At 40.7% G+C, this 23,001-nt stretch overlaps 2 protein-coding genes across 3 annotated transcripts in view; one reads left to right on the top strand and one right to left on the bottom strand.

Annotated features, from left to right (window-relative positions):
- The window catches only part of glsb (glutaminase b), a 58,120-nt gene extending 43,357 nt beyond the window's left edge, over positions 1-14,763 (bottom strand). Inside the window, exon 1 of one of the 2 annotated variants that reach the window (XM_034221432.1) lies at positions 14,354-14,762. In XM_034221432.1, the coding sequence (XP_034077323.1) occupies positions 14,354-14,637 (284 nt within the window). In that variant the 5' untranslated portion in view covers positions 14,638-14,762. Of the gene's footprint in view, positions 1-14,353 lie in introns of both variants that reach the window. The other variant, XM_034221433.1, reaches the window with a different exon arrangement.
- Positions 14,764-15,932: 1,169 nt separating this feature from the next.
- fkbp7 (FKBP prolyl isomerase 7) lies at positions 15,933-21,259 on the top strand. The gene is made up of 4 exons (XM_034221421.1): positions 15,933-16,218; positions 16,713-16,864; positions 18,794-18,921; positions 19,756-21,259. Exons 1-4 carry the CDS (start codon positions 16,001-16,003, stop codon positions 19,915-19,917), a joined length of 660 nt encoding a protein of 219 aa, XP_034077312.1. The 5' UTR covers positions 15,933-16,000; the 3' UTR covers positions 19,918-21,259.
- The last annotated feature ends 1,742 nt before the right edge of the window (positions 21,260-23,001 follow it).

A 23,001-nucleotide genomic window follows, 5' to 3' on the forward strand; every position in this document is an offset into this window, starting at 1 on the left:
CCTTTTTAGGGTCCCAAAGGAGATGAAATACACCCCTCAAGGTCACCCAGTTCTAAACTAGTCATCGGTCAGAGACTCAAACCAACATTTGACTTGTTCTTCTCCTCTGCACCTTTTCTGTCTCTTCACGTATCCTGATGTTGTTGTTGTTACGGATCAGGACATCCCATTCGAAGCACATATGCCAGCGAACATATCCAGCCCTATTGAAACAAATATGGCTGTCAAAGCGCTCGACATTGAAAAAGACCGAGCTGTGTCTCCACTTCTGTTTGCCTGTGAGGATGAAGGAGACGCAAAGACAGAGCCTCCACCCAATGGACACGTCACAGAGGAGTGAGTTATTAATCATGCTTATCGTATAGGAACGTTGGTTTTATAAGGTGTAGGATTCTAGTGTCTAAAACTAAGAAAGTATTTTATCACTTGTTTCATTCAATAACTGTATTTTCCTCTAGAAGTATAGACTTTGAGTTTGAGTCTCCTCCAAGCAAGGTGGTACTAAGTAGGACTAAGATGTCAAGGTCGAGGAAGCAGGGTAAGAGCATTTTCATTATCAATATAATTAGTAGGGATGCACGATATTGGTTTTTTGAAACCGATACCGATAACTTCCTGCTTCTCAAGACCGATACCGATACTAAAAAAAAAATGTACGCCACTAATTATTTTAACGCGATTAACACATGTGTATTTTTTTTCCTCGGCCGCTCCGTAGTTTCAGAGCGCATCGAGTTTAAAATACCATCTACAAGCTGATGCTGACAGCCCCGCTCCTGCCGCCCGCTTGTGGCAGACCACACTTCCACGCTCACCGGCAGGCACCGACTGGCTATTGGGAGGACCGGGAGGGTGTGTGTATGTGTGGCTCGAGCGAGCGAGAGAGAGACCTTACGTGCATTGTTGTTGTTAGCATCTGGTGCTAGCTAGCTGCGCTAACGGATATAAGGAGCTGTTTAAATGAAAACAGAGGAGCGACATTTCGCCACAACTGCGCCGAGCACTTGACTTTATGCAGGAAGCCAGACAGTGGGACATTGTACGAAAAGTCAGCACACTCAGCACGGATAGTGCGCAACATGATTGCAGCGTCCAGGCAGCTCCCGTTCGAGCATATGCCTTGAGTTGCACATAGCTCCAACGCCCATACCACCGACGACATGTTTGTTTACTGTCCTGGCTTCACGGCCGCACACCATTTACGTCACAGCCAGGCATGAGTTAGGGAGCGCTGGATTTGTGAAGAACTCCCCTCTTCCTAAACCACTAATACCACAGTACTGGCAAAACGGGAGGAGCCGAGTGAAAAACAAGCACCCCTCATCCCACACCACCCACACCGCAGTATTTTTTTCACCCAAAATATATATTGCATATTATCGGGGCTATTAATACTGGTATCGGGTTTATCGGGATGACGTCATAATTCCTAATATCGGGCCGATAATTATCGTGCATCCCTAATAATTAGGGATGCTCCGATCGCCAATTTTGGGGCCGATCGCTGGAATCAGTATCGGCCGATACCGATCCGATCAAGTGGGCGGGGCCTATGGGGATCTTCAATTTAAAGTGATGTTTAAAACTCAGTTAATGGGGCTCATTCACTGGCGCTTCCACAAACAACATAATTATTACATGCATGTCTGCAATGTATGTGTATTTTAATTAGGGCCGGGACTCGATTAAAAAAATTAATCTAATTAATTAGAGGCTTTGTAATTAATTAATCGAAATTAATCGCATATACATATTTGACCTAAGAACAGTGAGAAGCAATTTTTTTTCACATGGATTTTAGTATACCATTAGGCGCATTCACACCGCAGTACTTTTCCCACAAAGGTTCATGAGAATTTAGTTCATGAGAACTCTTTGAACCTGGGGGTGGATTAGGCAAATGAAGCCGCTGACGTCACTTGTTCTTCTTCTGCTTTGGGTTTACTGGCAGGCCGCAAACCACTTCACGGCGTATACTGCCGCCCAAAGTCCCCGGCCGGAAGTCCCCGGAGTTGGGGACTGGCTTCAGTAGAAGCTGCTGGGAGTCCCAGCAGCTTCTACTGAAGCCTTCCGAGTAAATCGCCAGAACGCCGACACCTCCTCATCTCCACCGCTCCCATGTTTTATTTTGTGTTGCCATAAGTTAGTCTCTCTGCGTTTCTGCGCTGGGCTAATGCTAATAATGCTAATGCGAGGATAATAAAATGGCGGCTTCACAAAACTTTTTGGGAGTTTTACGGGGCGTGGTTTGCAATCCACCCAGCCAATCAGAAATATAGCTCTTTTCTCACAAGAGAGCCGTACGAAAGTCCCTGCTCTCTAGCAGCTCTCTGCTCTCTAGCAGGGACTTTCGTGGGGGTAAAAAGGTTCTCATGAACTAATTTTAGTACCGGCTCTTTTTGGTGTGAACGCGATAAAAGAGGCTAACGTCCACGCTAGCTTCCACGCTAGCTGCTATATGTTTTGCATTGAGGTGATACTTGAGGCTTGATGTGCTGCGGTGATATGCGAATTCCTTTTTGCATAATTTGCACACAACCGTGCTCTTATCGACGCTTCCATCCGTCCGTTTTTTAAAACAACATTTCCCACTGTTGTTCACTGTGGTTTGTTGTTGTCTGAAGTCATGAACGTTAGTTGGTGCTCCAGTATAATCGGTACGCCTGAAACTCATCCAGTGAGAAACGTTCCACGGTGCAAAAATAAGTGCGATTAAAATGCGTTAATTTTTTTAACGCGTTAATTTTTGTGTAATTAATTAATCTTAATTAACGCGTTAAAGTCCCGGCCCTAATTTTAATACTTTTTCAATAAATAAAACTTTTTTTTAAATCACATGAGCAGCTTTGTACAGAATCAGTGTTTTCAAGTATCAGTATAAAATCATTGTCTCTGGATAACTTGCAGCAGCTCTTCAGCTTGATTCTGTATGGTCTACAGTCCCACTCGGACATCCTGTTGGGCATCCCATTAAAGAAATCATAATGCTGTTCAATACAACCTTGAGCGCAAGTCATTTTCCATTAAAAGCCAATGCTTCTGATCCAACAGTGAAAGTGTAGCCGTGCAGCATATCGGCCACATCTGCTCCTCCTCCTCCCTGCCATTATTTCTTCTCATTTTAACATATCCTCTGGTCTCCAGAGTAAACACTCCAGATACAGCCACGGTAACTGCGTCTGAAAATGTGCAAACAAACCAAGAGCACTAAAATGCTGTCTGTCAGGCATGCTTAATTCAAAGTGAGTGTTATTGACCTCACATCTATTTCGCCAATAACCTTTCCTTACAGCAGTCAACAGGTGCAGTGCATTCACAAGGAAAACTGGTGTGCGCGAGTGCAAGGATGGTTTCCCTGACTTTTACAAACAAGCTGTAGTGCAACCACACTTGAGTGTTTGCTTTTGCAAGTGGGACTGAGAAACAGCAACACACTGTTTAGCAGGGGGAGAGAGTATGTGTTTCTACAGTGTGCATTCTACTGTGAAACGTGAAAGGGGCAAGTGGCACTTTGTGCAGCGACAGAAAACTGTGCAGAAAACATATGGGCAAATAAGGAAGTATGTGAATGATTAAAAAGGCTATGGGGCTCTAGGGGAGCTTTGTTAACTATGTGTGTTTTGTCATCACAGTTTCTCAGCTTGGACTAGGGAATAACTCCTTATTCACAGAAACAAAGGAGTAAAAATCAAGGCATTAACAGTACCAAGCAGGGCCGTATCCAGGATTTCCTAAATACCGAGGTCCAAATATGTTAGGGGGTTCGGGGAATACCCCCCGAGATTTGAGGGATTTTCATGATCTAGTTAGGTGCTTTTTAAGTCCTGTGGGGGTCACACATTGGATAATATATTGATTTCAAACCATGTCAGTGGGCTGACATTATTTTTGAAAGTGTAATACATAAGAATCAGTTGATTGTTACTATTAATGATCTGGACATGCAGAAGAGGCTAAAATGATCACAAAACATTGTCAACATTCATTTTCCATGTCTCTCTCCTTTCCATAACCTACAGCCTCTCTTCCATCTTCTTGAGTCTCTCCGTCTTCTTCCTGTTCATTACTCTCTCTGTCCTCTACCCTTTATCTTTGTTCAATCTCTCGCTCGTTGTTCACTTTTTGCTCCTCCTCACTTGTCGCTCCTGCCAGTGAATTAAAAGCAATTCAGCCATTTAGTTCATTTCACTGGTTTGTTTGCATTCTTTTTTTTTATTACTTTAAATCTGTTTTGTTTGATTCTCAAAAGAGAACAAAGATGTAAGCAAATTGTGTTTTATACAATTGTATGTTATTATGACATCATAACTGCAATAGATGTATGTTGTTTTACAATTATGCCTATTGTCTATATTGTAAATGAAGACTATTGTTATAGATGTATAGATAGATGGATAGATAGGGTTATTAACCCTGACTTCCATCACTTTCTCTCTCTGCCTGTCCGGTCTCTTCCTTACCAACGCTGAGCTTCGACTGACGTAGTCTTTTCATTTTAGCTGAGTCAGTGTAAAAAGAAAACAATACAATGTTATATCTTCAATGTTTTACTCAAATTGAAATGAAAGAAAAGCATTACAACGTTTGTTAAAAGGTAATCCTTCTGACATTGGATGAATGTAATTAACTGTAGCTCTCTAGCTAGCTAGTTTATTCACGCAATTTAAACCAAAGTTTAGCCTATAGCTGCAATAAAAGTTAGTGTGCATGTTGTCGGACGTCCACTGACTAATGTAGAGCGTTCACACAGGATCTGCTGGTCATATGATCGATGTCCTGATGAACAGAAACACAAGCAGCCCGCTGGACTCAGATCTCTAGATACTTCATCACTCCTCCGCTGCTCCGATACAAGTCCAGACTGCGGAGGTTTGTTGATACATGTCGTCTTCTTCCGTTTGCTTTAACCGAGGCTACGTACTTACGCAGCGCCCCCATCGTCAGTAAATGGAAGTACTACAAAGAACCCCGTTTATTGCAACTATTTCACAAGTTTAGTTATATACATTACACAGCTAGAAAAAAATTACGGAGGTCTGGACCTCGGTGACCTCAATGGTGGATACGGCCATGGTACCAAGCATAGGAGAGTCTAATGAAAATGGTGCTGTTATACGAATGTATGATTCACTGTTTTCTAGATCGATACAAGTTGACAGCCCAAATTTTAAACTAGATGGCGGCCTGCCTAGGTACTACAGCTGCTAGCTTGACGGCTATGAGTACTAACAATAGCCATAATCGTTATTTGTGTTCATTACGATGAAAATGATCATTTTGGGGCAGTGGCTCTGGAAGGAATCGTGAAAAGGGACGGATGCAAGTGTTGCCGGCTTGGCAACTTTCTTGTTAGATTTAGCGACTCTTGAAGCTACCGCTGCTAGCTTATTTCAATTGACAAATGTTGACAACACTGGGTAGTTGTTTAAGCTTTAAAATATACTGTACTCTTGCTAGTGTTTTCTTCTTCTTAACCTGTTAAGCCCGAGCCTGTTTTTCAGGTCTCAGGCTCGAAAATGACATTCTCAGAACAAATGACTATCTTCACTTCTAAAAAGGGTTAAATTAATAATCTTTTTTCTCAAAGCAATGATAAGCCTGTGAGTTGGATGTAGAAAAGTCAGAATCAATATAGATTTTTTTTTTTTAAAGTAAATTCAGATTGAACATGGTAAAAAAATTATCCAATTATAGTGTTCGTCCAAAAAAAAACATGACTTATAGTGAAAACCACCCTTGCATGATGGGATAGTAGACTAACAGCTTTAGGAATCCAAACTATAACATATAATAAGTACCCTGTATCAAGATTGATGCAAAACAAGTGACATTTGACCTTTTTAGAGAGGTTTAGCAAAAAAGAAAACACTTCTGGGGTCATTTGGGTGCATTTTCCATATCTCTGGTCCCCCTTGGTCGATTTTGATGATTGACACCTCTTTTGGACCGTTAGAGCCAATAGAATCGAGGGGAAGTTCCTAAATCCATCTAAACATTACCATTGGTGAATAGAGTGATGCGCAGCCAGAATGCCCAAAACCGGAAGCTGGGTTGTAGCTCGTTTTTGACAAGAATGTTATGATGGATTATCAGTAATCATTTCAAAGTGGCACAGACACATTGGATTAACCTTCAGCAGCGTTTCTATGCATTTTAATGCCATTGAACACAACTTTTGATCAGAAAACAGCAAAGGTAAGACGTATTTGCCGTTTTGGTTCCGTAAAGCTACGTTGTGTGTTGTATTGTTTTGCCTTCGCTGCCCTGACTTCTGGTCGCACAGTGATGGATATTCGAATCCCAACAAAACGGTTAACCGATTAACCGAAATGTACATACCCTATAAAAAAAAAATAATAATGTGGGGAAAAAAATTACTGGTGATCACAGTTTGAACAGTTGACAGCTATAGGCCTACAGCTTTCATGCTTAAAACATAACTTGGTTTTTAAATGAAAGAGGGATCATACACGAACAACATAACGGGTTAGGGCAGGGGTACTCAAATACAAATCTTAAAGGTCCAAAATAAATGTTTCAATAAGACAAAGGTCCGTTTATTACGGTCATTCAAACTTTTAAACAATTGCAACAAGATTCTTAACACGAGGTTGCAAAAACAAAAATAATCTGTATGCAGCCGTTTTCATTGTTATTGTGTCTGTGCTTGACCCCTCAGAGTCGCAGTGTAAGAGCAGCACAGTTATGAATAAAGGCAGCTGCACCCTCTTTCATTCAGCATTCCCATTATTGCTTTATAAATGTCTTGCCCCCTTGTGTGTCCACTGAGGTTCGTCAGGCCCAACACATCTTCAACAAACTCCCCCTTTGCCTCATCATAACAACTCACAAACACCAGCAACTGAGCATTGTCAGTGGTGTCAGTGGACTCACCCACAGCTAAGGAAATGCACTGTGCATTTTTTATTCCATCACAAAGCTGATTAATCAAATCACCAGCCAGTATTTATGTTCTTCTGGTTGCTGTGGAATCAGAGAGGGGGATTTGCTTGATTTTACCTGTTATTTCCTCTTTTTGTTTGCCTTCAACATGGTCTCCCTCACTTCAGTCATACATTCTTTTATACTGCAGTTATTATCCAGTGGAAAGTCCTTACCTACTGGCCTAGTTCAATCAAAGTGGTTACTTTTTTTTGGCTGGGCAGTGTAGTTTTACACACCGTCTGATTTGACTTTCTCAGGACTTAAAACAGTTTTTTGGGGGCAGACCCCCTCAAAGAAAAAAATATATTTACACACGTAAGGTCATCATCTTAATAGTTGTGTATGCTCATCCGTGAGCAGAGCATCAAGTTGACATGTCTATTACAGCTGAATGCGGCGATTACCATCTTGTTCAGCAAAACGCCTCACAAACGTATTAAGATCAACAGCTTCAGTGCGTTTTGATTCAATGCTGAGTACAGCCACACTGACAGTCTCTTCTCTGTCATTGTAGACCGCAAATACCTCATTCCTTCAGCGCTTGAGTCCGAATGCTTCTCGTTTTGCGCCGTCCAGTTCAAAATGAAATCGCTGCCAATCATATGTCCACGCTCGCGCCAGGACCGGGGGAGGGGTTACATGACGTGCATCTTGTGCTGCATTCACTTGCACTCGGACATTAGAGACTTTCTCTCATAAATGTCCGATGAGCCACAACTTTTCTTTCAAAACAAAGCTGCCAACTGGGGTGGCAGCTAGGGTGGCAAGGCCTATTTTTAGGGTGTCAGTTGCCACCCCGGTAGGTGAAACTAGGCTACTAGCTACAGTACAGATGGAACTAGATGAGCTGTTAATTCTCGCTCTGAATTTTTTTTTTTTAATTCTCGCTCTGACTTAGACAGGTTGAAAGAGACACACACATTTTTCCCACCCGCAGTCCGCGAAGACCCGCCCTACTGTGCCTCTGATTCGCAGATTGTTTGGGGGGGGAAAAACGCTGACTGGATGCTGAATGTGATTGGACCAAAGCGTTGACACACACAGGTGGAACACAGTGGAACAGTCACACATGCAGAGCGCTGTTTGCAGTGGACATAGCGGAGAATTTTGACTCGTTGCGAATGCGTTGTGGCGATGTCTCACATATAATACAGAGAGATAATACATATGAAAAGTATAATTTGCTCAGAGTCCGGAGACAGTGGTGGTTCGGTCCGGATCCGGACCGGAGTCCGTAGTTTGAGGATGCCTGGGTTAGGGTAATGTAACAGAGATCAACAACCTATAACAGGGCCTATGTACAGAATGCAGCTATTCAATACTCATTCTTGTTTAAGAATATGAGCATGTCTACATGCTCAGGGGAGAGGCGGGTGCGGAGGTGATTCACAATCAGGCCAGCCGTAGAGAAGACCCTCTCAGCTGGAATTTGGGCATAAGATGAGGTTTGAGTCTGTGATCAGGGAGGGGCAGCAGCCATATCATTAGCTAGAACTAGCTAGATCTGATGGATTTGGACATAAACACGAGTGAAGTATAACCGGACGAGAGAGAGAGAGATCAGCACCTGCTGTGAGGGACCGGTGAGCGGGGCAAAACACACCTTTAGACCTAACACATTTAGCTATGGCACTGTCTTATACATTGAATTATTCCATTTGATAATATGTAATCAACTTAGGCACCCCTCCCAAAAAAAAAAAAATGTTTTATATATAAAAATATTCATAACTCATATTCTCATACCTGAATAATTTCAAATATTCGAATAATCGTTCCCATCCCTAATACGTATACCTCTAGAATCTGTGGAATCTCAGCTTTCATTTGATATCTTGTTTGTGCAGATCCGATAAGTAATAAAATATTCCAAATATTCTACCGTGAGTTCTGTAAAATAAATGTCAATGTATCACCGAGTGTTGACATCAGGGTGGGAATTTCACGACGGCCACGACGGCCATGGCCGTCGTTGCCCCGCACTTTGGCCGTGATGCCCTGTGAAAAAAAATGCAATTCACGGCCAAAGTGGCCTTGGTGCCCCTGTCAAAAGTTCCAGTGTAAACAACGCTAGTAAAGTCATATTAGTGCGCGCAGTAGGATAGTCCCGGGCGATGCCTGTGCCCTGTGGATCAGAGCGATTGCTCTGCTGTGATTGTTCCGTCAGAAATGCCCGTAGGGGCCCGACAGCCTCCTCCTCAGCCGCGGGAGCAAGACAAGCACAGGTAAGCAAGCGGACCAAGCTGTTTTTATATGATTTAACTGAAGTATGTGGTAGTATTTGAAAGGACTTAACATTTACGTGTTTATAGAAAGTACTATTGATAGGTAATTACCATTGTATTAGCCTATTTAAAGTTGACTCGTTACATTTTGTCATGAAAACTAGCGATAGCTAGCTAGTTTGGATAGCGCTAACGTCTTCCCTTCAAGGGGTCTACATCTAGTGTTGCTTCTACAAGCTAGCAGATAGCTGTCACCTTTGAATCTAGTATTTTTCTTGCTAAGCGGTTTTGATATAATACATGACTGACTTATGTGGTTTATGGCTGAACTTAACGTATACGTTAAAGAAACACTTGCTATTCAGCCATTTGTAAAACGACTGGTGTTGACGTTAGTGCTACACTTTTCAGTCAGTCATGTTGATTGACCAGCGTAATTTAACCAAACGGCCTTTGTGCCCTGTCATGTGGCCTTTGTGCCCTTGAAAAAAATGTGAACGGGAAGGCCAAATGGCCTTGCCCCTAAAATGACGAAATTCCAAGCCTGGTTGACATACACTTCTTTAGTACAATTTGCATCATGTTTTTTTCCCCTCAAATTCACCTTTCTAATATCTATTTTATTGCTGTCATTAGATCTTGTGCAAACAACATGTTTATGCCTAGAGCTTGAATGCATCATAATGTATCTCAATGGACCCTCACTCCAGCTTTGCTAATGTTAGCTCTGTTATTTAGCCAAGCAGAGAATCTAATATGAAACAGAACGACAAGCCAGCATGAAAAATGTTTCTAAAAATGCCATAAATAGTGACTGACAGCTTACTTCAACAAGAGGGAGCACGTTTTCATATCACATGGAGCGTGTGTTTGTTAGCCGACATGAACTGAACTACATGTTCAAAGCCAAAGGCTGTTTGAACTGCTCAAACACAATCAGGTATAAAAACAACCAGTTTCTCTATATTGGTAATCCTCTTCCTCTTCACAGGCAGATGGCTCAGGACATTTGCATCTGGATGACTGCTCATTGGTCTAAGCAGGACACTTTCACAGTTTCCTGGATACCACGTAAAGATTACGTTGTGATTTTGAAGAGTCTTTATGCTCAGAAGGCGTTTTAGTTTGGTTAAACACAATTCCATAATTCAATTAACAGCACTGACTTACAATATTAGATATTAGAGTCTTAGGCCCCGGCCACACGAGGACGATAACGGTCGTTTCCGTTACCGTTTTGTGTCATATAGACCATTCGGCCACACTAGGACGACAGAATACGGCACTAAACGACTACGGTAACGATAACGGGTCCCAAGGTGGATAGAACGGCATACGCAACGCTCTGGGGGGTCAAACGGCTCGGTGTGTACGCCCTATACGATAATTTTCTGATAATGATGAGGCAATAGCCCCGCCTCTCCCCACCTCTGCTGCTCACCCCCGCGTCAAAGTAAACTGCACACTGAATTCAGATTATTTATCTTTCTCTCGATATGGACCTAAACGCGAGTGAAGTCTAATCTAACAGGACGGAGACACGCAGCTCTGCTCACCTGCAGCTCCTCTCGCTGTGATGCGGCGGTGAACGGAGCAAAACACACACCAAGTCAGATCATCACCGTAGCTATTTTAATTACCTCTCAAACTACCTAAACTTTATTTTTACTGTCGGCCGGGTCAAGCATTACTGGATCAGCTGCTGCATGAAACAGACACTTATGCTGTCAAAAGAGAGGGAGGAAAAAGAGAGGCTCAGTGTATTTTATTATTATTATTATTATTATTATATTATATAGATTCGTTATTAAATTTGTTTTAAAGCTCAATAAATAACAAAGAAGACCTTTGACCGGCACTTTTATAATTTTATCGGAAGATTTCAACTTTAATACACGTTGACTGGCAAAAAACTCTGCCCGGTTCCCTCGGCCCCCACCGCGGAGAATAAACAGAAGGGCAACCATGACAACCATGCTTCTTCGCTGCTTTTGTGGAGGAAGTTACAGCGCCACGTACAGGCTCGGCATATATACTGCAGCTTCTCCAGCGGTTGGAGCTAAATGGAGCTGTCTCGTGTGGACAGAAACTTTCCGGTGTCTATTGCGTGTGGACGGAAGCCTTTTTTGCGATTGCGATTGCGTTTGCATATGCGTTTTAACCGTTATCGTCCTCGTGTGGCCGGGGCCTTAATTCCTGAAGATATACAGATCAGTTGTCCGGATGAGGGTCATTCGCCACTAGATATAAATCCTGAACAGTAGTTGTTGTTTTTTTAGGAAAATGTATGTGATCGGAAAATGTGAAATGGAGATGTCCTGAACTCAATGTTAAAGATGCATATAAATCTGGCTGTAAAATTCAATTTTCTGACTGGAGAACATATCCTAAGCAGGGTCATATCAGTGACCCAACACGTTTCCATAAGCAGTGCCAAATACTGTATGTCTTTCAGTTTCTGTTTGTGTTTCACATCAGTCATTTGTCATTTTTGATATCTTTTAATCCTATCCACATCCACCCACTTAAACTGTAACCAATCCCATAAATAATCAGAGAATTGGCAGTGAGCCAAGGACGCGGTTACTGTACAACACAAGGCCTTAATAAGGTAATAACAAGTAGCAGTGTCAGTTATACCAGACAACAGCTTCAATGGTTTGACTGTTCCTCATTCATTTACTGCTAGCCTAAAGCTCAGTTCTCATTTTGTTCCATTTGAAAATAGAGAAATCACAGAGCTGGGATTGTTTCTCAATGCACTGAATGGAATGTGAGTCATGACTAGCTTTTTCTTTCAGAAGTTTATCTTGTGAGTCATCATCATTAATGTGTAATCCACACGGGGTCACCATCACGTGCATCCACAAGCCTTTTTGTGCTGCTGATAACCACAAAAATATGAATCAAAGACTAAAATATCGGGTCAGTTACCAAGGACACGACGTCCTGAGCATCTGAACATGTGCAGATTCAGATGCCTCAATTCGGTTTCATGTAAGGCAGTGCTTCTCAAAGTGTGGTCCGCGGACCACTGGTGGTCCGTGAGCGCCCCCTAGTGGTCCGTGAGTCTATTGGTAACATTTCACATTTGAAATAAATAAATACATTTCAGTTTTCCGCACTCTCGCGGGAATATCTCCGCAATGGAGCGAGGTTAAGTTTCACTTTCGATTGCATGATATAGCCCAGCGCAGCACCGTCATCACACATGTTGCCACTTGTTTGTAGCATTTTCAGGCGATTTGTAATCTGTTCTAGAAAAACGATGTGTTTTTTGATATTTGTGGAGTTAGGTGGTCCGCGAGTGTTTTTGTATTGGTTAAGTGGTCCTTGGAATGAAAAAGTTTGAGAAACACTGATGTAATGACACTAACTTTCTTACCCTGGCCATTTAATTTTTCTACTGAACTTACAAAGCTGTAATATGAAACCTAGGCTTCTCCCTTGGGTTTCTGCTGTATTTTACAGTTATCAAGCTAATTCTTAATGGCTTCAGTTCCCTAGATACTGGGAATATGGATTATTGAACAATGTGGCAATTTGTGGCAATTTAAAAAACAGACTAACAAACAGACTCAAAGACAGTTACGTCCCCAGAGCAATCATGGCATTGAACTCTTGCACTATTAACGCTTAGTCTTCCTCCCTGTGCAATAACACATATATGTGCAATATTATACAAACATAATGTATTATGCTATACTAATTTGATTATTTCCTGCTCTTTATTTTATGTATGTAGGAATGCTGCGTGTCTTTGTTGTATGTTGTCTATTATGAATGTTTTGATGGCACCATAAAATGAGTAGCTTTACTCTTCTCGTTGTACTTGTATACTGACAATAAATTCTATATTCCAAAAATGTTAACAAAACAGAATTGGATAAAAAATGACACTATTAAATCTGAATGAAGAGCTTTGCCAAACTAATACACAATGACAAGAATTCACCTTGATATAGATTTCGCTTTTTTATAGGAGGAGCCAGAATTTCTGTTGTATATTTATAAATGTTTTTATATTGTTTATTTTGGAATTGGTCTTTGATTATAATATGACTTCTTATTTTGTAATAGTTGTCATTGTTTATTCCATAGAAATAGCTTTGAGCTTAATAATTATCTTGATCCTTCTACTTGACTGTTAATCTGTAAATACAAAGGGCAAATGCAGTTAGGACAAAAATAACTGATTAATATTGAGACATGACCACAAAGACTAGGAAAAGAGTACAGTTTGGACACAGGGTAGTGACTTACAAAGCAAGAGGGCTTAGGAAGTATGCCTACAGTACTTCTCCAGACAATAACAATAACAAAATATGTCAGGGAATGATAAGAACTGCAAATATGCACAAATGGTTTGCATGCAATTTGCTACATGGAAACAACTTAGAATTGAGAAATGTTAACATTACATGTATTAATATGTTTTCGTATGCATTACTGTCACATGAAGAAGTTAGAGCCACTCAACTGTTCCACTTTCAAACAACCCACAGTCATGCTGTTCAGTACAGAATGATGCAGATACCGTCAGTTTGGAGCCCGCCAGCTGCCACTTGACTGACAGTAGGAGTTCACAGCATAAACAACAAGAAGCTACCAAACCGGTTCACACACACAGCCAGCAGTCATTATAAACAGTAAACAAAGCAAAGTAAATGTATATTCTTAAGAGGGGTTGAGACGCAATAAATGTAATTTTAAGGTCATGGTTTACATGTGAAGGTCGTTGTTGTATTGTTGAATACAGTGTACACATGTGTGTTTTCAAGAATGTACTAGAATGTGGATTTTCTTATCCCCCACTTCATCTCTGACTGTAACGGAGCTAATGCTGTTTCACTTTCAAAACCTGCCGCACAGTGCATCGTGTTACTTCACAGGGACAGATAACAAACCCAACGTTAAAGACAAGCCCCGACATTCAAGTCTCACATGGCTCGAAAGCTGCTGATGTGAGGCCGATAGATGTGTGAAGTTTGTGTTTGTCTTGCTTTGTATGAGCTCAACGTCTATATCTTAGATTTTAGTAAGCACGTTTTTGGGCGCTAATCAAATGGTTTTTAATACAGCGTTTGTGACTTAGCGTTAACATCCGCTCGAGCCTTTCTGCGTCATGAAAAGCTACCATGGTGTCATACAGTTTATTCAGCAAAGAAGTACTTATAACCTACTTGTCAATGGATGCTTCTCTGCTGACACCATCCTTCTTTAGCTGTTCGTCCGGCTCAACGGCACCTTCGGTTTTCGTGCAGTATGAGCGGAACCGGGCGGCGCAGGGCGCGGTGCGGAGCCCAGGGCGGTGCGGAGCGGCATGGAGGACCTTCAGTCGAAGAGAAGCATCAACGGAGGAGCAGCGGGTTGGTAACCAGCTCTTCTGTCTGGAGCCGGACAGGGGACGCTTGAGGGTGACTTCAAAGAACTCCTTCAGCACTGTCGAACACCTAAAATGTAACATTTCAATCCTGTCAGACAAAGTCGTGGTTCCTAATGTATATCCGGTAGCAACCGAGTAGTCGTTGAGAAATGTCTCCAACCACGCTCGCTGACTGTCTGAGGGGCGATGACTCAGAAACACCGGCGTCCAAAAATAAACACAAGAACACGTTCACGCCCCCTCGGCTCCTATTGGTTGAAATGACACGATGTCTACGCCCTGAGATATAAAGATTTGACACTCATTATTGGAGTGTCCTCGAGTCTATCAATTTCTCTTTTTTTTTTACAGTAGGGTGATTGAATCGCTTTGCACATTTCACTCTGATTATAAACGTCATGGAATGTTTAAGGGAATTATTGATGTGCTCCCCTTATTCAAGCAACACATGGTAGGATTCTTATTTTATTCCCCTTAGATATTAAGGTTAAACAGCACTGTGGCTCACTCTGTCATCTTGTTTTACTTAGGTGAGAGGGCACATATCACACTGACTGTTGTAGCTGGAAGAAAATAGTTATAGTCTTTCTTAAAAGTTAAGATAATGTGCACTTCATATTTAATGCAGGTATGTCCCCTATTGTTGTCTGTGACCTGAGGACCCCTTGTGTGGTCCAATGGTGTCATGTCGACTCACCTCTATAGATTGGCAGATAATTGCCATTTGTGGGGGCTGAATTGTAGTGCATCCAGAGTAAGATAAGTATGGCAAAAATAAATGGCAAATGGGCCAACAGAACAAAGTACAAAGTAAGATTGTATAGATTAAATACACAGATGAAAGTATTCAAATAGAAAATACTATCAGACATAACTTTATGAAACAGACAGATCACAGATATTAAATTGTCTTCTCAGTTCAATTTGTATATTTTATAATACAATCTTTTTTTCCTTTACTTTTTTATCATAATATTGTTACGATATTTGATCATCGCAAAGCTATTGGCAAATACTGAATGTTAAAAGTAAGTGTTAAGGAATTATTAATTGTCCTTCCTATAGTGATTACTATTCATCTGTTGTTGCATTAAACAATAATATTACTGTATGGGAATAATATTGAGAGGCTTGTGTTTTATGGCCCTCAGTACAGTCTTTAAGGCAGGTTTACACTCAGGTGGTGTAACTCCCCCACTCCCCCAGCCAGCCTCTCCAATGAGCGAAAGCCAAAGGAGGGCCCGGCCATACAGACTGTGGTCCCGGCATTGGGCCTGGGGTAGTTACAGTGAATAAGGCGGGATTTAACGAGCCAGGAAGCAGAAATCCCTGACAGTTAAAGTTCAGGGCAAAAAACTCCCATAAAGTGTGCAGCAGTTCTCCACGTCCCACTTTGTGTTCAAGCGTCACTTTCACAAGTTGCCACGAATACACAGACAGCGGCATGATGTGGAGGTTAGTAAGCTGCACACTGTGCCTCTTGGTCTCTGCTCAGCTATCTCTATGGTGTGTGTGGGCCTCAGCAGCTGAGCTGGATGGAGAAGTGAAGATAGAAGTAGTGTACAAACCCGAGGAGTGCACTCAGAAGAGCAAAAGAGGGGATCTGATAAACGTCCACTACGATGGCTTCCTCGCCAAAGATGGTTCTCAGTTCTACTGCAGGTTGGTGGTTAGAGGAAAACTTTACAATTGATAGATATTGTCTGTACAAGCCTATTGAATGCTTTGAAAGTCAATATGCACATCAACAGGCACCTTATTACTGTATTATAGATAATTATACATTGTGTAGCTTCAAATTGTCTAAAAGGGGGTGGTGATTACTCCATACAGGTTTCACATTGCATGCACTATTCTAGATCTATTGTATGTGTGTTGTAAAATTGTATGCCATTTATTTCATTGTTAATTGTGTAGTCCTGCTTTAAGGCCTTAAGCAGTCATCATCTGGAGTGTTTGGGACAGTATGACAAATATTAGGGCAGGGAGGGGGCTTCATCTTACTTATTTACAGCAACAAAAAATGTCATGGTCAGGTCCCAAACCGATATGAAAATATGTTCATGTGCGTTCAGATCTGTTCATGCACATTGGATTGATGTGAAGGCTGATTGATTGACAGGATGTTGTTTCTTTTCGTACTCTTTCTCCTTTAGTCGGTCAGACAAAACCGGGCACCCTCAGTGGTTCGTCCTGGGTGTGGGACAGGTCATTAAGGGCCTGGACCTAGGGATGGAAGATATGTGTCCTGGAGAGAAACGAAAAATAACTGTCCCACCCCGCCTGGCCTTTGGAGAGAAAGGCAAAGGTGAGTGAATGCAGCACACAGTGATTAAACCAAGGATCAGCAGAGGGTTTATATTAACCACTGCTAAACCGTAGATTTAATCAAAATACAGTACATATGCAGGGTTTTTTAGTCCCTAGTAAAGTTCAGAATCTTAACAACACTTCCCAACAACAACAACGTGTTTCCAGATAACAGTGTTGTGATGATACTGGAATTTCTAACTTCAATACAATACCTAGACCAATATCAGTATGTTGTACCATTAAGATACTACAAAGAAAATAATAAGTAAGTTTGAGAAACCGGCTCGAGATACACTTTTTGTTATATTCCATGGAATGCTCTTAACATCCCGATAGCAATGAATATCTTAAGTGCTTTGACAACAAATCTATAAAAAAATATCATCTGTGGAAGCCGTAGCTCTGTAAAAAGCACGACTAATCATTTTAGCCGGCCCGGCTAAAGTAACTGGATGGCCTACCTGCCTGTCAGCCTTCCATCTATGCACAAACTTATCTCGTGCCCTCATTGGTCATGTGCGCGTTTGTGTGTGTTGGAGGAGGGTCTCTGTAAGGAAGTGGCAGATTCTTTCCGGTTGTGTATTTTCAAATTCTAGCGCACTCGAGCTGGTTTCTCCAAAATTACCCACCCCACCTTTAACAGATAAATATATTCAAGCAATAAAATGACAACACCAAAAATGTTGGCACCATAATGACTGAATCAAAAATTACAACGACAATATTCTTGTTTAGGTGTTGAACCTGTACAAAATCCTCTATACATTGCCGAACAAAGGAATAAAGCTTAAAGAAAAAACACTATGTAAATATTGTTGTTTCCACTAAAACATTGTTAAAAAGCAGGGGAAATTATCCAAGTCCAGGCAAGATGTAAAAAAGTACATTAAACCATGGTTTCATCTTTATTGTCCTGTAGCTATCCTATGGCATGCTTGTTTCACCCTGGTAAAAAAAAACATGTGCATATACTGGTGTGCTTATCCCACCACCACCTGTCTCCAATATATACAGTACACAATCACCAGGTGTCCAAAACTACTTTCAAAATAAAACAACTACTCCTAAATTACAATGAATAAAAAGGTACATTTACAATAAACAGAGAATACATTTTTAACTCATAAATAAATGAATATATAACCCCAACACAGTCCTTCAAACGGATCTTTGTGGTTATATGTTTTTGCTGGATGAGCTGCCTTCATTCTGTCTTGTCTTTTTTACAGCTCTTTAGTTGAAAGGGCATCACATCCCTCTCAGTGTTTGCTACTCATCCCCACATGGCATGTTACTGTAAGCATGCACCAAGGTTTAAAGGTCTCTACTTCCTCTCGTTCTGTCTTGCATGCATCACAACAGCTTATCAGTGTTTTACCTAGTTCATTTCCTACAAATGTTAGTATTCATAAATGCCCTCTGGTTTAATCTGGTTCCGCTTTCTGAGATTCTACTATCACTTGATTTAACTTTTTGGCTATGGAAAAAATAGTTTTTTTGTTTGTTTTCAATGGTTCTGCACCAATCTGCATTACATGTAAACCTATCCAAGGCTGAAAACAGCTGTGGGGGGGCTTCATGTTCTTGTCTTTTTCTTATTAAATAATAACAGCTTTAACTGCATGTTGCTCTAGTAACATTATGTTCCTCTCTTGCTGGGTCAATGCCACATCTCTTATGGGTCTTTACATTTTGTAGCTCTTTGAAACAAATCAATACGATGTTATCCATTTATCATTTATTTAGTTGGTAAGATTTCTGATAAATTCATCACAAAGTCTGAAAATGTACAGAACCACCGGCTCCCATTCTTCCTGAAATTCCCAATCCCACTCAATGATGATCAGTTATTCTGAGTGATAATTATGGCTTCATTCCTGCTTCCTAATTATCCGTGTGCTGTTTCCTCCTCCTGATCAAATAGACCCGGTGCCGCCCAATGCCACGGTGGTCTTTGAGGTGGAGGTGTACTCTGTATCCAGGGGGCCCCGCAGCATGGAGGCCTTCAAAATGATGGACCTGGATGAAGACAGAAGTCTCACAAAGGAAGAGGTGACTATAATTCACAAACTGGTGATTATCATGGAAGTAGCTCAGACTGAAAAGGTTCTAATAACCAACCATGGTGGGATTAACCAGCTCAGGAGTCTGGGTAATAACTGGCTTGTGATGAGATTTATCTATAAGAATGTTCTCCTTTCATGATTAGCCCTTATCTGAAATAGATGCCACTTCAAATGGGAGTCAGAATACTTTATTTATCCCGGGGGGGAATTGGGTTTTGTGGAAGTTGCTCCAAATTAAATTTAAAAAATGTATTAACAGGCTTTGCATAAGGTTATGAAACATCCAACCTTAAGTCACCTCGCTTAGTTGCCTCAAAGAATAAAGGCTTTGTCTTTGTCCTCTTATTATCTCACATCATAAAAAAAGACATTGATTATTGTCAGGCTATAAATACTACATTTATTTAATTTATTTACTGCATTTGCTCTCTTTAAAACAGCATTGTAAAAGCAAAAATATAATGACAATGTCAGTACTACAAACCACCAGGAAATATAATATTTGAAAGAGATCAAAAATGTAGCTCGACCCCAAAGCACATTCTTACAAGAACACCAAAATTGACTTTATCAACATTATAATAGCCTGCTGGCATATAAATAAGATTCTTTACATCCATAACAGTCAAGATGTTATCTGGGTTGTGTATTGCACATTGAAGAAGAGGACGACCTGCTGTTGATACCATTTACAGTTTTATTTATCACCCATATAAGTGTGTTGCTTTAGATCATAACAGGGGTGTGTTATGTAAAAGCAGTGTTGTAATAGTACAATAAATGTCTGTTATTTATACTGAAGGATTATTTTTCTCTTCAGGTAAAGCAATACTTGCAGCTGGAGTATGAAAAGAGTGGGAAACCACGCAACGCCGCTTTCTATGAGAAGATTATGGCAGATATTTTCCGCAAGAGTGATCAGGACAGCGACGGCCACATCAGTGCCAAGGAGTATAACATTTATGGACATGATGAGCTCTAGAGATCCTGCGGATTTAGGTTATGCAATTAGAGAGAAAACATGAATGGTTCGGGAATAAAAGCCATGTTCACATATTCTTACAATGATGCAACGGTATCAAGGGACATTCTAGGTAAAAATAATATGGAAATATTCCTTTAGGAAACCTCTGATTATCCAAGAGTTTTTTTTTTTTCTTTAATTTGATAATCTCTCTGTTTTTTCTCATATTTCACCCTTTTACATTGTTTTCTGTTAAATGCATATGTTCTTTTTACTATGAGAATATTGTAGTGGTGCATATTACAATGACACACAAGATTGACAATGTTAGCCAACACTTCAAACCCCTAAATGGTATTTAAATGTTTTGGGGCGGCATTTTTCCTTCAAAAAGAAAACCGGAAGTAATCATGTTGAGGCATTTGGAGTTCCCTATATGTACTTTCCATATAAAGTATTTACAAGCCAAATAGTAGCCACTACATTTTTTATACTAAGTATTCAATTATGCAAGAAACTGTCCAACACCTGGAAATGTGTTGATGAAAAACCACTACATTTTATGATTTAATGTGTTTTATTCCTGTCTTTAAGTTGTGTCTTTTGGTGATTCAATTTGCTGAAGAAAAGCCCACAGTATTGCACAAAGTTATGGCTTTGAAACTGTAACATGACTGTCATATTACATGTTGGTTTACCCGCCACAAGAGATAGATTCTAACTTGTCTTCCTGTGAAATTCCTGCCCTCCAATCTGCAACATCACACCAGCGTGCGATATACAGTATAGAAGCCCTTAGAAGCAAATGACAAAAACATTTTCTAAGCCTGATCTAAATAGTTTTTCTTTCCTGATTTGGGAAATAAGAACATGTGGGAAAAAAGGATTTGCAAAGACAACGTTTTCCAAAGTAATTATGAATGCCCTCGTTCCTATTGAGAACTGACATGTTGTACCGTATTTTAGCCTCTTGTGGCCGGAATTAATATTACAACAACAAACATTGCAAAAATAAAATAATCTACCAACATGTTTGCTTTTCACCTATTCACTGATTTAAAAAACAAAGAAATATGAATCTGACAAAACATTTGACCTACTTGATCCAAAAGGGAGCTGTTCTTAAGTCATTAGCAGGAGAGACTTCCATTTCACATTGCATCAGCTGTGATTGAGAAGTTTGAATACAGTTTCTGATAAAAATGCAGACAGATGAATGTTGCAGTGTGTCAGACACATTTACAAGTTTGTTTACATCTTTAATGTGGTCCAAAATAATGATATTGTTGTATCCAGATGAACAGTTGTTGTATTTTGTAACACAATAAAGAAACCACAGTGAATGTGGAAAACAACAGTATGTTATGCGTGCTTCAGATTTGTTTAAGTATTGTCAAATGGATTCATGGACTTTATATTGGTGTATACACACAGTGTTGTAGTATTGCTACTTTAACTTAAGTAAATAAGCGATACTGCAGTGTAAATATACTCAGTTAAAAGTAAAAGACCTCCAATACAAATCTTATTCCAGTAAAAGTCCCAAAGTATTTGCAGTAATTTCCTTAAAATACCAGAATTATTTATTATACAGATTGGACGATTTTAAAATGATATATATTAATTCTTAATCTTTCAATGTATATTTCTTTATTTTTTATTATAATAGTTGATGTTAATCACTTCTATGTTGCACTTGGTAAAGGTGGGGTTTTTGATAACTTTATATACAGCTAGTTTAACCTGTTATAAGATTTTTTTTTTTGCTAGCTGCTCTAACAGATATAAGGAGCTGTTTCAACAACAAGGTGGAGGGAGAGTCCTCTGCTGTCAGACTGAGAGAGATAACTATAGCTCAGGTGAGGTAAAGGAGTGGACTCTGAGTGTTTAGATAATTAACTTATGGCGCATTTCCACTGCAGCGCGGTTTAAGCGTGCCGTGCCAGGCCCGTTTTTGGTTGCGTTTCCACTAGGCGTAGTTCCGGCTAGCAGGTACTTGTTCACAGTTTTCTGGCTCTCCAAAATCGAGGTTATTTCCGGACCAACAACCGGGCTGAGTATGCTAAACTAGTGAGAGAATCGCTGGCAACAAAATGAACATATTTTACCGTGATTTAATTGTAATACACGTTTCAAAATGATGCCGAAGTAACATACTGATACCAGTTAGCAAAAACCATTAATTAATGCTTTGACAAGTCTGCAGACAGACGGCAGGCGAAAAACCTTTTTAAATGCGTGTTTTCTGAATGGAGATCGACTAAGCTAACGCAGTATATGCTCTGACCGTCCACACTCACAACAACGGCCTATACAGACATACATAAACCAGCGACTGTATTCGCCATGACACAGGCAGTCTGTGGTTTGTACTTGTTTAACGTTTGTCTAGTTTCTGAACAGATATGAGGAGCTGTGAGCCCTGAGGACTATACAACTCTTATAGTATACTATAGTGTTACGCCCTCTCAAGGGGGAGGAGAGGAACGACGCACACACCAGTTGGATTTGGTAAATAATTATAGGAGGTTTATTTTCCACTGTAAACAATATGAGGTGCGAGCACACGGCCACCTATAAACAAAAGCCAAAACGGCGCAAGTCCAACAAAGGACTAAACAAAAGGAGGACTCTAACAAAACGGAGCCTGACTATGTATAAAAGGGGAGTTTTACAACAACGCAAATTAAAGAGGAGCTGTTCCAAAAACAGCTTCCGGAGCATATGCGGGCTCAGCAGAGTACAACCTAATACACACAGAACACACTGAATATACACACTAAACTAACACACTAATCTACACACTAAACTAACACACTAATCTACACCCTGACAGCAGTCAGGAACACAGTTAGCTGGTAGCGCTACAAAGTCACGGTAACCCAGTTGAGGCGTCTGCTCTACACAGCAGACCCTCCCGAATGAAGTGTGGCCGCTGACTTTAAGGTCCTCCTCCGGAAGGTGTGCCGAACGCTGAAGAGGGATTGGAGGACGTCAATCCAATCGGCTCTTCAGTCCGGGGGCGGGACAGCCAATGTCACCTAAGGAGCTTCGCAGCTCATTTGCATACACACACACACACAGTTAACAGAGCAGAGGACT

Source organism: Gymnodraco acuticeps, unplaced genomic scaffold, assembly GCF_902827175.1.
Source record: "Gymnodraco acuticeps unplaced genomic scaffold, fGymAcu1.1, whole genome shotgun sequence".
In the NCBI taxonomy this organism is placed as follows: Eukaryota; Metazoa; Chordata; class Actinopteri; order Perciformes; family Bathydraconidae; genus Gymnodraco; species Gymnodraco acuticeps.